The sequence below is a fragment of the Sarcophilus harrisii genome, chromosome 4 (assembly GCF_902635505.1).
Source record: "Sarcophilus harrisii chromosome 4, mSarHar1.11, whole genome shotgun sequence".
Taxonomy (NCBI): Eukaryota; Metazoa; Chordata; class Mammalia; order Dasyuromorphia; family Dasyuridae; genus Sarcophilus; species Sarcophilus harrisii.
Genome location: NC_045429.1, coordinates 122,905,199 through 122,921,697, shown reverse-complemented (window position 1 = coordinate 122,921,697; position 16,499 = coordinate 122,905,199). Strand labels below are relative to the sequence as shown.

Genomic DNA, 16,499 nt, shown 5'->3' with positions numbered 1-16,499 from the left:
CTTTCCTCCACCCCCTCCCCTCGATGGCAGATAGTCCCATACATGTTAAATATGTTAAAGTATTTCATTTTAATTTTTAAGAAATTATTTACTTTAGTGATAACGTATGACTCTTTCCCCTTTTAGTCAATCCTTCCTTTAAAGAAGTTATTTTCTTCAATATTTTTGTACTTCATTTACCATGATTTTCATATTTTCTAGCATTGCTCTAATTTTTTCTCCCAATTGTTTCTCTACTATTCTTGTTTGATTTTAAAAATTATTTGGTTTTTCTTCTCTCTTTAATTCTTCTAGGAATTTTTGTTGGACTTGTCTTTAATTGATATTTTTTCTTTGAGGCTTTGCTAGTAGATATTTTCATGTTGTCTTCTTTTGAAGTTTCTGTCTTGAACTTCCTTGTTATTATAGAAGCTTTTTCCAGTCATGTTTTTTTAAATCTTTGTTCATTTTTTCAACATATTTCTTGAATTTATATTAAACTCTATGTTATATTAACTCTATATCAAACCAAGAACTCCTTGGTTCTGCTTATCTTTGGTGGAGTTGGGGTGGGATCACTGACCCATGTTTCAGACTTTTTTTGCCCTACTGTTTTCATAGATAGTTATGATGGATTGTAACATTTTTATGCTTTCGAGGTGGTGTGATTCAGGGAGTGGTGTGATCACTGCTCTCCTTGTTTGAGTTGTAATTTTTACACAGTTATAGCCCCTACTCTCTTGCAGCCAAAACTTCTCTTGTCTCTGGAATTTCATTGTGTACCCATGTAGACCTCTGCTCTTTTGCTTCTACAAGAGCTTCTCTTTGCTTTGGAACTGTGACCTAGAATTGGATAATGGGTAGTGGATTTGCCAAATGACATCAAGAATAGTCTGGAATTTCTTTCTGATGAGGTGTTCATTTCTTTTACTGTGTCTGGGCTATGCTGCTGCTTCTACCACTGCTACCACTGTCTCACTGCTGATTTCAAGGGCCAAAGCTGCCATCAATGCTGAACTATACTCCTGAACAGTTTCTATTTCAGTAATATAGACCTCTCTTTCTGTCTTAAATTCCTGGCTTAGAAGTATATTTTGTTCTGACTTTTTGTTGGTTATGTAACTTTAGAATTCTATTTGATGTGTTATTTTAGTTGTTTAGAGAAGAATATTGAGACATCTTAGCTAGCATGTATCCTTTAACTGTATCATCTTAGCTCCTCCCTTGACTTTTCCATAATATTTAACACTGTTAATCAATATTTGATCCTTGAAACTTTCTCAAAACTTTGTAAATATTTATGTCATCTTATCATGCTTACATTGCCATTCAACTATATAGCTAATATTTCTGATATTTATTTAAATCCATGAGATTAGTTGTTTTAATAAATAAGTAATCCTTTATGAGAGAAAGGTTTCTCCAATTTATTAAATAAATAATGCTTAATGAAGGAGAATATATTGTTTATTAATTACTAAAAAAAAATCCAGAATTATCTTTGGATGATTCTAGAGGCTGGGAGGTAGCCTAAAAGTAAATATGACTAATCCCATGACCCTTGAACTTGTTATATTGATATATGTTAAGTCCTCTGTATATTTCCCCTTGAAGGTAATATTGATTCGATTTTTGGGGGGTATTCAGCACCTTATCTGTTATGTTCATGATTATGATTGATATAACAATCTATCCAGGAAAAAAATGAAAGAATTAAAATGCCCATTTAGACTGTGACAAAAAATTAGATGGTTATTGTATGTACTTAATACTCAGGTAAATATAAGGACAATTGGACCCATGGTTGAATAGGAAGAAGAGAAAGGGATGTGTTGCCTTTAGAAGATTGTGTTGTACTTTCAATGACGTATTTTCAAGATCCAAATCTTTTATACAAAATTTCTCTCAGTAAAGCTGTATACTTTTGAATCTCTGAATATCACAATCTTCTAAGAGTCAAAAAGCAAAGATGGATCAAAATGGGCTGAAACTTATCTCCAACAATGATCCATAAGACATACAACATAAAATGTATGATAAAAAAAGGAGGTAGGCCAGTCAAATAGCAAAAGGAAGGGATACTAGATGAATAGTGTAATAGTATTACATCCATCCTAATCTCAGTATAAAAAGGTCTAGAAAAATGTTTCCAGAACATTGCACAAATTCCCTGTGGAAGATTTATGGGAGCATATGGACAAGAATTACACCATCTGAAAAGGCATAGATGGGTTATGATCTGTGCCAGTGGAGGGAGAGAATACTTACCCCATGAGATCACAGATACATTGAAGTATTGTGACTAATGCTAAAACTGTTCTGAGAAAACAATTTAATCCTTTGGTGCTTCTACAGAGAAAAACCATTCTGAGGCTTTCTTATTATATCTCCTCAAACACCTTGTCATTTTTATATTTTTGTTTGAATAAATTTTTCTTCTGTTTGACTTTGCTTTTTTTCAGCAATTGTCTCAGATGGCTTCCCACGTTCCAGATACTCAACAATCCCATACGTCACCATTGACAAAATCAGTACTGCAAGTACTATATAGAGTTTGACATCAACACACAAAAATGTGCTGTATCCAAAAGCAATGACAAATCCAAGGGATTCCCAAAGGCGATAATTGGCAAAAGCAGCCTCCTTGTTCTTCACAAATAAAACTCCGTAGATGGCTGCAAAGCAAAAAAGAAAAGAATGATAAATTTTTCCTGCACTTATGCTTTTTCATTATTATTTCTGAGATTAATTATCCATACATCACAGTTCCCCAAATATTCCCATCAAAATTTGTATGTGTATTTTTAGTAAATCCTTCATTTTGGTAATAGAACCAAAACAAATTACTGTTATATGTTCAAGTTATTTTTTTATGTTTATCTTGAAATGAAAAATAATAGCATGTTGTTATTAACTCATTCATTATCTGGCTCAAATATAATAGTTCAAAAGCAAGGGCAAACAACAAAAGCAATAATAATATTTAACAGCATCCATCCATTACAGAAGTAAATTCAAGAATCACCCACACATATTCTAATTCCATGTTTAAAAACTTTGAATTTCCTTGATTTGATCATAATCGTTATGTATCTTTCTCTATGCTTTATGATCTGGAATTCTTTGTGTTCAGCATTACTTTCAATTACATTTACATTTACATATTGAATTAGCCACCTCTCAAAAAAAGTCATATTCTTAAATGTCTTGTTTCCCTTAGAAGATTGCTAGCAATGGTATCTGCTAATTTATTAGGATAAAGGAGTGAGTGTATATTCTTTTCTTATAAGAAAATAAGAAGATAGTGTTTTCAGGGATGATAAGGGCTACCTACTTCAGGCTCTTGTAGTTTTGTCAAACTGAGTACTTGTTTTGAAAGCAAAAATTAATTTAACATCTAACTCAGACAGAAACAGGTCAGTTGACACTACGGGCAAGGATTAATAGAATTAGAAGATCAATTCATTGAAAAGGGAGGCACTAAGAACATTATTTATCCCGAGACCACCAAAATTAATTGATTAGACCTTTATTATTCTTTTAAACTTTCCTCTTTGATTTGTAGTAATGATTCCCATCTTATCCCCATATTATCATTTATTTTAGGAAAATTCTTAAAATACCTGAAAGAAAGCTTTTCTATTATTTAAGGGTTAGGACAAGGGACAAAAGAAAGAATCATGTTCTTTCTGCAAGATTACAATGGTTTGAGGGGAATCAGTTTTAGAAGAATGATATTGACAACTAGTAGCCAGAAAAGGAAATCAGGTTCTAAAGCAGAGGAAAATGAGTGGGAGAGGTAAGTTTTCATCTTTTTAATAATGATATCAGTAGCTAGCATTTTAGTGCTTTAAATTTGCAAAGTACTTATTTTATATGACTTCATTTGATCCTCTCAATAATCCTGTGAAGTAGGTGCTATTATTATCCCCATCCCCAATATTCCCATTATCCTAGTCCCAAATTATACTTCTAGGTTCATTGAACATTATCTTACTTCCCACACTCTATGATCCAAGCAGTTACCTTCTTTCTGTTCATCATATATGGCATTCCACCTCCCTTCTCACCAGCTTCTTAAAGAATCACTCTTTTCCTTTTTATCACAGTTCAATCACTATCTCTACATGAAGACTTTTCTGATCATCCCAGCTGCTAATATTTCCTGGCAATTCCTAGCAATTCCCTGCCTAATTACTTTGTATTTAACTCTTTTGTATTTGTATTTATTCTCTCTATATATTTTCTGTATGTATTTATATATATACTTTATATTTCCCCGTTAGAATCTAAGCTAGGGTAGGGATCATTTTAATCTTTGTATTTGTATCCCCAAGTGCCTGACATATGTTAGGCATTTAATAAATAATCACCAATGAGCCATTGTTAGATTTCTTAGCTGTGTCCTTCCTCTTAGAATCTTCCTAAAGTCTTTATTGTTTGAAGGTGAAAAAGCTAGAGAATGGTACTTACCATTGGTTTGTGTCTGCAAAACAGCATCTGCCATGCCCCAGAGGGCAGGAAATATGAAGAATACAGGCATCTGACTAGGGTGAGGTTTCCACAGCAAAAGGGAGATAATACAGGAAAAGTGTATTATTGCACCTGTAAGTTTGAAAAGAGAGGAAAAATATAAAAGGGAAAAAACTGGTTACTGAAAAGCAGTTAAAGAACAGATGTAGAATTTATATATTCAAAGAGAAACTCATTCCTGGATTGTAAAATGTCCTTTTAAATTTCTTTTCTCCAATTTTCCTTTAATAACTTCTATGAAACTAAACTAGTACTTGGTCTTTTATAAATCTTTTGGTACTAAAACAAAGCACAGATGATGCTACTGGGATGCAGGACTTCTGATCAATACAGATCTACCATAAACTTTCTAGGTCTATTAATACCCATAGATTTTTCTTTCTTTGCATCTCATGCATTTAGGATAGGGCCTAACATCATGTTAATTAGTAAATATTTGCTGATTAACTGACTAATTGATTGGTTAACTGTCTTTGAAAACTAAACTGAAAATATCAAGATGTGGAACCTTGGATCTGAAAGAGCCAATAGGTTACTATTAGCAATTATAGTATGCAATTTTAGGACCCAAGGGCAGTTGCCAGTATTAGGAATAAAGAAGGAAAACAAAAGGATGTTAACTCTAGGTCCCAGAAAAGCTTTCTAAATTGAGAAGTGATACTACTATATTATGCAGTCTTCACAAGGTTATTGACAATTGTGACTTCTCTATGTTGTCAATATCATAGCTTTCTGATCATAAGATACTTTATGTTTCTTTTCATATGCATATCTTTGGAATTTGAAAGTGCCTGGCCACATATCAATACTAAATTCTCCATCATCCAATTCTTTCAGACTTTGATTGGGTATCTATTTTTAACTTCATAATTCAAAATCCTTGCTTATTATTATTCATATTGAGCTCTGTTCTCTTTTCCTTGTTAATTAAAATAATAAAATGTATGAAATTTGAAGTCTTAGATTATCAATAAAGGAAGTATCCTAGAGCATTGTAGATTGGAAAGGAAGTCTAGGATCATTTATAAGCATGATGACAGCAATGAATGGATTTACAATAATGTAAATAATGATATCTTACTAAATTATTTTCCCCATGTTAGTCTTCCAATTTCCACATTGACATGATAGTCTTCCCATTTCCATATGAAAGAAAGAAAGCAGGACAAGGTCCTGGATTTAGAGCATGAAAACTGTCTTTGTTAAAATCCTAGCTCTACTTACTGTCTGTGAGTTCTAATAAACCACTTCAACTCCTAGACCCCAGTTTCTCTATCTATAAAATAAGAGGATTTGATTAAGTATTCTTTAAGGTCCTTCCCTGATAAATATTCCTTATGTTGACCTCTAGGTTTCTCCTCAGTTTTATTGGGACTCTACAGCAAAACCTCATAATTATATATCATCAGCATTATTTAGATAATTATTTTTTTCTGTTCTGAGATATTTGTTAAAAAAAAAAAAAGCACTTACATGGTATGAAGACTATAGTAGGCACTTATATGGATGCTTATTGGCATTCCTTTTCCTTCTTCCCCCCCCTTCCCTTCCCTTTCTTTCCCTTTTCCCATGAAAAAGGATGAGCAAATCTAACTTTTTCTAAGGTACTAATGAGTAAATAATTTAATTTCATATAGAATAACAATATAAATTCTATTTAAAATAATCATCATATAATAAATAATATAAATAAGTATATTTGTTTATATGTGTGTATATAAGCACTTTCTATAGGATAGTCTCCAAAGTCTTAGAGTTGGATGGCCCTTTAGAGGTCACATAGTTCAGAGGGTCAAACACAGAGCCTGTGAAACATGTGATCCATAAGGAGGAGGAACCAGATTAAAATATATACATATACTCCTTATGGGTCACATGTCCCATAGGTTGTGTGCTATATATAAACATATATACCTATTATACCTTCCTTATATACTATACTATATATACAGTAAGGCCCAGAGAAAAGCAAAGGGAATTGGTTTCTTCCCACTTACATTAATAATAAATAACAAGCAGCTAAATATAGGCTTTTAAACTCCAAGACCAGGGCTCTTTCTCCTATCATGATGCTTAAGTCTTAGAAGAATCATATTCAAATATAAGACAGCAACTTTTTATTACTGCCAATAAAGAGATTAAAGATTTTTACATACCTAGTACAAACAAAGCTATTCTACCAGTATACTGGGAGAGCTTTCCAAATAGCATAGAGCTGATGGAATTGGTGGCCGAAAAGCAGATCATCACATAGCCAACATATTGTATTCCCAGGGCACAGGTGACATATGACTGAAGAAAAAATAGACAATGATTAAAATGGTGTTTATACTCATGATTATTCTTCTTGGGTAGAGACTAAACCTGTAATTTCATGTCTACAAGAAACTTCCAGATAGAAACTTGACCAATGTAATTCAGCTCTTTCTCCATAATTATAGTCCTAAAGAGCTATCTAGAACTTTGAGGGATTAAGTGATTTGCCCAAGGTCACATGACCAGGATGTGTGAGAGGTAAGATTTTAACCCAAATCTTCTTAACTTCAAGGCTAACTTTAACCACTTCATTGTTTCTTAATTGCCAGTTGTGGAAATAAGCTTTTTTCAGGAGGGATTCTATATCATGCTGTAATTCATTTGTCATTTGATGGACAACATGTTAATTTAGCCTGAAACATTGTTTCATCACTTAGCCCCTTGTATTCCAAGGACAATGATAATTTTTACACATGAAATTTGGGTGGAAAAGAAAAATGAACTGAATTTAGGGCTAATTGACAAAATTCAACCCAATTTTCCTTATATGACTATATCCAATTTATCATCTTCATCCTGTTAGAAAATGATTGGTGGAGCTCATAATTATTTGTGGTCTTGATTACTTGGGAAGGAAAGAAAGGAAACAAGCATTTGCTGAGTACCTAATATGTGCCTGTCATTGTGATAAGTACTTTAGAAATATTATCTTATTCGATCCCCACAACAACCCTATAAGATATGTGCTATAATTTTCTCTGTTTTTGAGTTGAGGAAACTAAGGCAGGTGTATGTTAAGTGATTTGCCCAATGACACACAGCTGAAAAATTATATGAGAAAGAAATGAAATCAGTTTTTTTTTCTTTGGACCTATCCTTTTGTCCACTGTGCCACCTACCTACCTCTCACAGGGACAATGAAGGAAGATGGTAAAAATGATAAAAGTCTCAATGGGAAATGAGAGGTAGAAAACTATTGTAAAGGTTTTGAGAAATTATTCATATAAACTGGTGGTCATCAGCATTTATATATACTTTCTACCAATAAAACCCAGCAGCAAGTGATAGACAGAGAAATTCCATTTAAGATAACTGTAGGCAATATAAAATTCTTGGGAGTCTACATGGCAAGAAAAACCCAGTATCCACATGAATGCAATTGCAAAGCAGTCATATCTAAAAAACTGTAGAAATATTAATCACACGTGGATAGGCTGAAGCAATACAATAAAGAGAACAATTGTACCTAAATTAATTTGGTACCATATCAAAAGTACCAAAAATATTTTATAGAACTAGAATGATAAATGATAAAATTTATCTACTAAAAACAAAAGAAGAAGAATATTAGGGGAATCAATGAAAAAGTGAAGGAAGATGCCTTAGCCATACCAAATCTCAAACTGTATTACAAAGCAGTAATTACCAAAACAATCTGGTTCTGAGAAGGAAATAAAGTGGCGAATCAATGGAATAATTTAGGCACATGAAACACAATAATAAATAACCATAGTAATTTATTGTTTCACAAACCCAAAGATTCAAGATATTGTTATAAGAAATCATTAATTAACAAAAACTGCTGAAAATTCAGAAAGCAGTTTGGTAGAAACTAATTATAGAACAGCATCTCACACTGTTTACTATGATGCAGTAATCAAAAATATTACTTAGACATAAAGAGTGATATAATAAAATGAGGTGATAATGAAATATGTCTGTCAGAGTTATGAAAAAGGAAAGAACCTATGACTAAAGATAATGAACATTACAGAATGGAAAATACATAATTTTGATTATATAAAATTAATTTTTTTCACAAAACAAAATCAATGCAGCCAAGATTAGCAAGGAAGCAGGAAACAAGAGAATTTTTTTTTTACAGTAGATGTCTCCAACAAAGGCCTCATTTCTTCAATATGTGGAGAATTGAGTCAAATTTATAAGGATGCAAATCATTCTCCAGTTGATAAATGATCCAAGGATACTAATATGAGGGGATGTGGAAAAATAAGAACATGAATACTCTGTTAGTAGAGTTGTGGACAGATTCAACTATTCTGGTGAGCAATTTGGAACTATGCCCAAAGGGCTATAAAATGGTGCATATCATCTGGGGGAGGGAGTGAGGAAAAGAGGGGAAAAATTGGAACAAGAGGTTTGGCAATTGTCAATACTGTAAAGTTACCCATACATATAACCTGTAAATAAAAGGCTATTAAATAATAATAAAAAAAAGATAAAAATAAAATGGTGCATATGCTTTGCTTCAGCAATAACACTGCTAGGTCTATACTCCGTGGAGATCAAAGGAAAAAGGAAAAGGATATATATATATATATATATATATATATATATATATATATATATATATATGAAAATATTTATTGTAGCTCTTTTTTTGTGGTGGAAAAAAAATTGAAATTGAATGTCCATTAATTGGGGAATGGTTGACCAAATGGTAGTATATGATTGTGATGCAACACTATTGTACTATAAGAAATGACAAGTTGGATGCTTTCAGAAAAACCTGGGAAAATTTACATGAACTCATGTAAAGAGAAATCATCAGAACCAGAAGAACATTATAGACAATAATAGCAATATTTGTATGATAAACAACTGTGAATTATTTGGCTATACTCAGCAATATAATGGTCCAAGCTAATTCCAAAGATCGTAGGATGAAAAATGCTATTACCTTGAGAGAAAAAACTAATGGAATGTGAATACAGATTGAAGGGCAGTTTTTTTCTCTTTTTTGTGTGTGGAAATGTATCTGTGCTTTCTTTTATAACATGACTAATGTGAAGATATTTTGCTTTACTGCACATCTATAATCTACATCAAACTGTTTGCTTTTTTAAGGAGGGGGAAGGAAGGGTGGAAAAGAATTTGGAATTCTAAATTTTACAAAAGTAAAAAAAAGTTGTTTACCTCTAATTTAGAAAAAAATAAAAACAAATACCATAAAATAAAATAAAGTGGTAGTTACTCCAGCTCTTTGATATGTATTGTAAGCCACCTTGTCCTCTGACTCTAAACTATATCTCAGCCAAGGAAATAAAGTCAAGGCAGTTTTTGAAGAGTGAATCTGACAGTAATAAACAATATTTTGGCAAAGGGACAAATTGGTCTGTTGGCTAAATTCAGGCTTGCTTGGAATGCACTGTGATGGTCTAGTGTTCTAGAAGTATCCTAATATGAACAATAACATAAAAGATGAGGTTGGTGATTCTTATAATTTCCTCAATACTTCCTTTCTAATATTTAATTCCAGGGTTCATGCTTTTTGTTTCTGTTGTTTGCAACTAGGCAAAAATATTTGATTATTGACTATAAAACCCAAACCAAACAGAGGGACCAAAATGAGGAAAATAAATTATTTTTAAGTATGTAAGGACTAAAATATAAGAGCTATATAAAAAGTTGATATACACACAGAAGCTGTATATCATTGATTTGTGGATAAGGAATGTGTTCGAGCTATTTTTTAAAAGATTTGGATTTGGAATCAGGAAATATAGGTTTATTTCCTGTCTTGTATATTTATTCAATTTCTAGACAAGTCACTTTACCACTGTCAGATTTGAAAACAGGATGTATAGCAGAAATAATAATACCTGTAGTGTCTAAACTATAGTGTTAGGAGAATTAGGACTTCAAAATCACAGTTTAATTTGCAACAGTTCAAGCCTTCCCTGAAAAATAATCCCAAGTCTCCAAGCAGAGTACTCCTAAGGCAGTCATTTCCACTTTGAGATAGTACTCACACACTCACATGAAGCACAAATTTAACTCTTTGCAACTTTAATTCACTAATCCTATTTTAGCCCTTGGAGGACAAATGGAACAGAACTAATCCTTCTAATAGACAAGCCTTTTGATATTTGAGTAAGTTATCATGCCACTTTAAATCTTTTCTAAGCTATCAGATTTTCCTTGATATGAATTCACTGAATTTCATAAGCAGTGAACTTATAGTCTTTCTCCCGTCTTACTGTCCCTCTTCTGAATATTTTCCAGCTATCAGTGTTCTTTAAATTTTTTACTCAGAGTTAAGCACAACACTCTAAATGTGGTCTGACCACAGGAGCACTCACTGCTTCATGATGATACCTTTCCTATTCCTTGATTGATTGCTTGAATTGCAATGGAGATTCTTGATTGCAATGGAGAATGATTGCTAGAATGATTCTCCATTGCATCTCTTCCAAATCACTTTTCTTCTCAAACCACCTACTCTCTTCCCACTTCTCTCCCCAAGCAGAGAACCTTAACTTGTACTCTGCTAAGAAAATGGTGGTCATCCCTTAGATATTACTGGTTTTCCCTTTGCCTTTCATATCTCAGCATTTTCTCTCAATCTCGTCTTTGTTCCAGAATCAGTGGAAGAGGTGATCTATCTTACTGAAACCAACTTCTCCTGCTTATGTCCTTGAATCTTCATCTCCCTCTCCCTGTTTACCCTCTCCCATCACCTCTTTAAACTTACTCCTTTGTTCATTCTCCCTTTTTCTAATCTAAAGTTCTTATCTTCCATTTTTATCCCTCCTTAGTGTCAAAAATACATTGAGATCTCCTCTATGTTCAAAAACAACTTTCATTTGACTCCTCAAACTATTCTTCTATATCTCTAACTCTTCATTGCCAAACACCTAACAAAACTAAAACTATGTCCATTCATTTCCTCTACTTCCTTACCTCCTATTCAATTTTGATGCCCTTTTAACATGACATCTCACTCAATCAATTTACTGAAATCTATTTCTAAGGTTATTAATGATTCTCTGATGGCTAAATCTAAAAGATTTTTTTCAGTCTTCATTCTTCTCTTCTACTTAATAAACATTAATTGAATTGACCAGGGATGAATAGAGTGGGACTATTACCCTCCTAGTTCTCTTAATGCAGAGCAAGATTTTATTGGATTCCTTGGCTGACACTTGATTTTGTCGAGCTTACAGTAATTTAGATCCTTTTTATTTCTTTTAGATGAACTGATTTATAACTTAATTGTTTATCTTGTGCTTGTGAAATTTATTTTAAAAATAGAAATGTAAGACTTTACACTTAATAATAGCTAATATCTATGTAGCACCATTATGTGCCAGAAGGGAGCTATTTCAGCACTGTGCAAATATTTTATTGTATCCTTACAATAACCCTAAGAGATAGTATTATTTTTATTTCCATTTTACAGTCAAGGAAATAGGAAAACAAATTAAGTTACTTGTCCAGAATCACATAGCTAATAAGGGGTTCAGGCTGGATTTGAATTCAAGTCTACCTAATTATAGGCCCATCCCTATTATCTCCTGTGCTGCCTTTTTGCCTAAGTGGACATTCATATTTAAACTTCACTTCATTTGTTTCAGTCTATTGTTTTAGTCTGCCAAGATCTTTTTGAATCCTGACTCCATTAGTAATATAGCATGCCAGGTATCCCTTTCAGCAGTGAGTCATCCACAACTTGATAAGCATGATCTTTTTTTTACAAATCATTAATAAACATGTTAAACAGCTTAAGTAATGCACAAGCAGACACTCCCCCCCTTCCCCTAGTACTTCACAAAAAGTTCTTTTTTAAAGTTGAAGTTGAACTAATAATGACTAGCCTTCAAGTAAAGCCAAGTTCACTTTCAAGTTCACTTAATTTTATTCTTTATAACCAGGATCTTTCCATCCTTTACATAAGAGAAACTTTGTCAATTTTTGAAAAATCTAGTTAAATTACAGCTAAAACATTTCTCTGATCTCTCAGTAATGTGTGTAATATACTTCATAAACCTTAGGAAAACCTACAGGAATGCCAGCTATTCTTTGTCAGTCCCTTTCTAGAAGAGGTAGGAGTGAGGCATTGCTCTTTTGTGAATAAGGGGAACATTGGATTAACTTCTGGGGAGGGTCTGATAATAATCTCCAGAATTCATGCCTTTTCATTTTTAACTACTATATCTATCTTATCTCCCTCAGCTTAGGCTTGCTGATATTAAGAAAGGAGAAAAGTAGAAATGAAAGCTGTATTTCATGGCTTTTATCTTTATAATTTTATTCTACTTACTCTTCTGATAAGAATCTTGGTTGAAATCCAAAAATTCTCATTTAAGAACAGGAGAGAAAAGTCTAATTAATAGAAAAAGATGAGAGGATCTAAATCCCTACTTCTTAGAACCAACCTATAGCTTTACTATGCTTCTTATAAATCTCACATTACAAATTCTCCAGTTCAAATAATCCTAATTTTACCTTTAGGAAGCAGGACAGGCTATTAAGAATAGGTGAGTCCATCCTGAAAGGATCTGAATTGCAATTATCTTCAAGGGAGATAATCTGATAGGCTGGGTACATATCCATTCCTTGTTGGTTGCCAAATATTACTCTGTGAGATAACCAAGCATTGAGATCTTTTAGATGCTATAGAAGTACACATCTAGGGCAGCTGGATGGCTCAGTGGATAGAGTACCAGCCCTGAAGTTAATATAATCTGAGTTCAAATCTGATTTCAGACACTTAACACTTTCTGGCTGTGTGACCCTGGGCAAGTCACTTAACCCCAATTGCCTCAAGGGGGAAAAAAGTACACACTTAATTCAGTCCATACACTAGGTTAAATGTTGGCTCTTTTAGTCCAGCTTTTCCATACCTTGAGGTATCCCTCAAGAAAGGAAACCATGTTGAGCAAATATATCTGTGATTCCATGGTCTTCTTTACGATAAGTTTTTTTGTTATTGCCATGACTTCTGGGTAACAATCTTTTGCTATATTTTGTTATGGAATGAAAACCGAAGTATGAATCTCCCACCTAAATTGTCCTTGTATGTGTGTTACTGTGTTCAGCATATATATATTCTGGAAAAAAATTGATGTCCTATATCTGTAGCTTTGAGATATTATAATTTCATTCTATTTGTATATATTGATTGAGTCTTCCATGGTTCTCAATGAGATTTGGCAAAAAAAATGTGACAAAATCAGATCCCTTAAATTTTTAAAATTCTCGAACTCCAAAACACAAAGTGATCTTCACATTCCTCCACCTGTTGAAATCTTTCTTCAGGTTCAAATAAACTGTCTCCTCCTTCATGAAGTGAATTTCAAATTTCCCTGCCTGAAAATATCTCTTTTCTGAAATTTTGTCACAGTACTTTGTATATAGATAAGGGAGAGATGAGATGTAGGTAAGGTGGGGCAAACTATGATCTTGCTTGTTGTATAGCAGGTAAATGAAGAATTTTTTTTACATGTTTTTTATTATTATAGCTTTTTATTTACAAAACATATGCATGGGTAATTTTTCAACACTGACCCTTGCAAAACCTTCTGTTCCAACTTTTCTCCTCCTCCTCCCCTAGATAGCAGGGAGTCCAATACATGTTAAATATGTTAAAGTATGTTAAATACAATATAGGTATACATATTTATAAAGTTATCTTGTTGCACAAGAAAAATCAGATTTAGAAAGAAGATAGAGGTTTTTACATTTTTAAATAAAATTCTATTGTTTTTAAAAAATGTAAAAACTAATCTTAGTTAACATTTAAATAAAAACAAGAAAAAGGGCTGGATTTGACCTTCTGGATATAGTTTTCAGAATGTTCTAAAATCTAAATCTAAATTTCTAAAATCTTTAAAATTAGTTCTAAAATCTAAAAAAAAGTTCAGATGTTCTAAATCTGTTTTTTCATTTAGTGTCTGATACATATATTATAATTATTTATGCAAAAGACTAATCTCCTCTGATAGATTGTGATTATGGTCAGGGACTTTGCTGGATTCTATCTTTTTAACTCATGTGACTAGCATAGAGCAATCACTTCCTAAATGTTAGCTTAATTTAAGTTGAATTTAATTCATCTTTCACTGACTTAGTTGGGTTAGTCACTTTTCTCTGGTGGAAACAGTTATACAGGCTCAGATCTATGGTTACAAAATCAAAGAAATTTAGAGATTTTATTTATGTTGCTAAAGGTATTGGGAAGTTAATCTAGCCAATGAAAGTTATAGTAGACACTCACAATACTGTATTTATTCAAGCTATGGTGATATTTTTATCAGTTTCAAATGATTATGCTCTACTTATCATCAAATGCAAAAAAGGAAATTGGGGATGCAATTTGAAGGGGTGACATTGCTGGATGAACAAAGTATCATTGTCATGAGTCAAAGCTCTGAATTTATAACTAGATAGATTCACACTGAAATCTAATGCTGCATGTCCAATTACCATTGTAAAGAAATAATTTAACAGAAGACTAGTGGGTTTTTTGTTTGCTTGGGTTTTTTTGTTTTGTTTTGTTTTGTTTTTTGCATTTTATTGCAACCTTAAGGCACAGCACAGTGCTTAATTCCTAATAGACAATAGATACTTTTTCTTTGAGAGTAATGAAATATTAAAATTTCTATTTCATTTAGTATTGTGAAATAAGGGTGTGTACATTACTTGAGGACAAACAACACAGAAATGACCAGAGTATTAAATAAGTTCATAGAGAATGGTCAACTAAAAATATTTTTAATGTATCTTAAAACCTTTTTTTTTTCTAAAGACAACTTATATATAGTAATTCCCTTTCAGTCAAAAAGCAGAAATCAGTTTAATTCAACTGAATAACTATAAAGTGCCTACTCTTTTCAAGGCATTATATCATATGCTAAGGTGAGATAATATATTCATTATTCTAAAAGACTATGATTAATGAATTCCATGTTTGTTGGAAAATGTTGACTCCTTAGTTTACAAATCTAAGTCTCTCAAAATCATTAGCTATATGAGCTAGTAGGGATCTTAGAGGCTATTTAGTCTGACTTTTAATTGGGAAAGAATTTTTTTTACCTTGTTCCTCCAAAAATAATGATAAACATATTCCTTAAAAACTTCTGGCAAGAGGGGAATCTACCACCTGCTGAACAATCCAATCTACTTTTGTAGGGTTTATATGGGTTTATGTCTCTCTATATTAGGAGTCTTTTCTTTATATCTAGACTAAATATGTCTGTGCAGGTTTCTCTCACTAGTTTTCATTTTGGTCTTTTCACTGAAATAGAACAGTCTAAAGCTTCTTCTTTCCAAATTAAACACACTATGATGGATGTGTGATTTTATGAATTTTATATTCCATGTAAATGTGGATTATAACCCATCTGCTTCTTCCTATGTATAACTCTTGTCCATGTCTTCCCATAAATGCACAAAATGGCAGCCAACCAAAATACCAGTGGTGGGGAGAAAAGACAGGGAAGGATGCTTTTCTAAATCTCTTGATATTATATGGATCCTAAAAGAACTTGTGGACCACTCATCCTTCATTTTCAATAAATGACCTCATATTTATTTTTCTATCATACACATCTGTGTGTTCTTGGCTATTAATGTGTTGGCATGTATTCATGCCTACCTTTCTATTGCCCTTTGGATGATCCTCAATCTTAATTCTTCAGAGATGGGATATTTCATAATTCATAGTCATGTAGCACCAACAGGAAAATATTGGCAGCTTACGGTGGTACAATGGATAGAACACTGTCCCTGAGTCAGGAAAACTTGATCTCTGATACAGATTCAGACATTTAGTTCTGTGATTCACTTAAGTGTAAATCTTTTAAACTCTGTCTTCTTCAATTTCCTCAACTTTAAAATGAAGAATATTTGTAGCAGTTATCTCACAGAGTTTTTGTAAAGTTGAAAGGAGATAATATTTATAAAATGTTTTGCGAACCTTAAGGTAA

General features: G+C 32.5%; 1 protein-coding gene across 2 annotated transcripts in view; it reads right to left on the bottom strand.

Annotated features, from left to right (window-relative positions):
• Window positions 1-543: 543 nt before the first annotated feature.
• Window positions 544-16,499, bottom strand: part of LOC100932115 (unc-93 homolog A) — a 56,796-nt gene continuing 40,840 nt past the window's right edge. For both annotated transcript variants that reach the window (XM_023503341.2, XM_023503344.2), the window contains exons 7-9: window positions 6,669-6,804; window positions 4,453-4,584; window positions 544-2,654 (exon numbers count right to left, since the gene is read on the bottom strand). In XM_023503341.2, coding sequence (XP_023359109.1) covers window positions 2,389-2,654; window positions 4,453-4,584; window positions 6,669-6,804 — 534 coding nt within the window. In that variant the 3' untranslated portion in view covers window positions 544-2,388. The remainder of the gene's footprint in view (window positions 2,655-4,452; window positions 4,585-6,668; window positions 6,805-16,499) is intronic.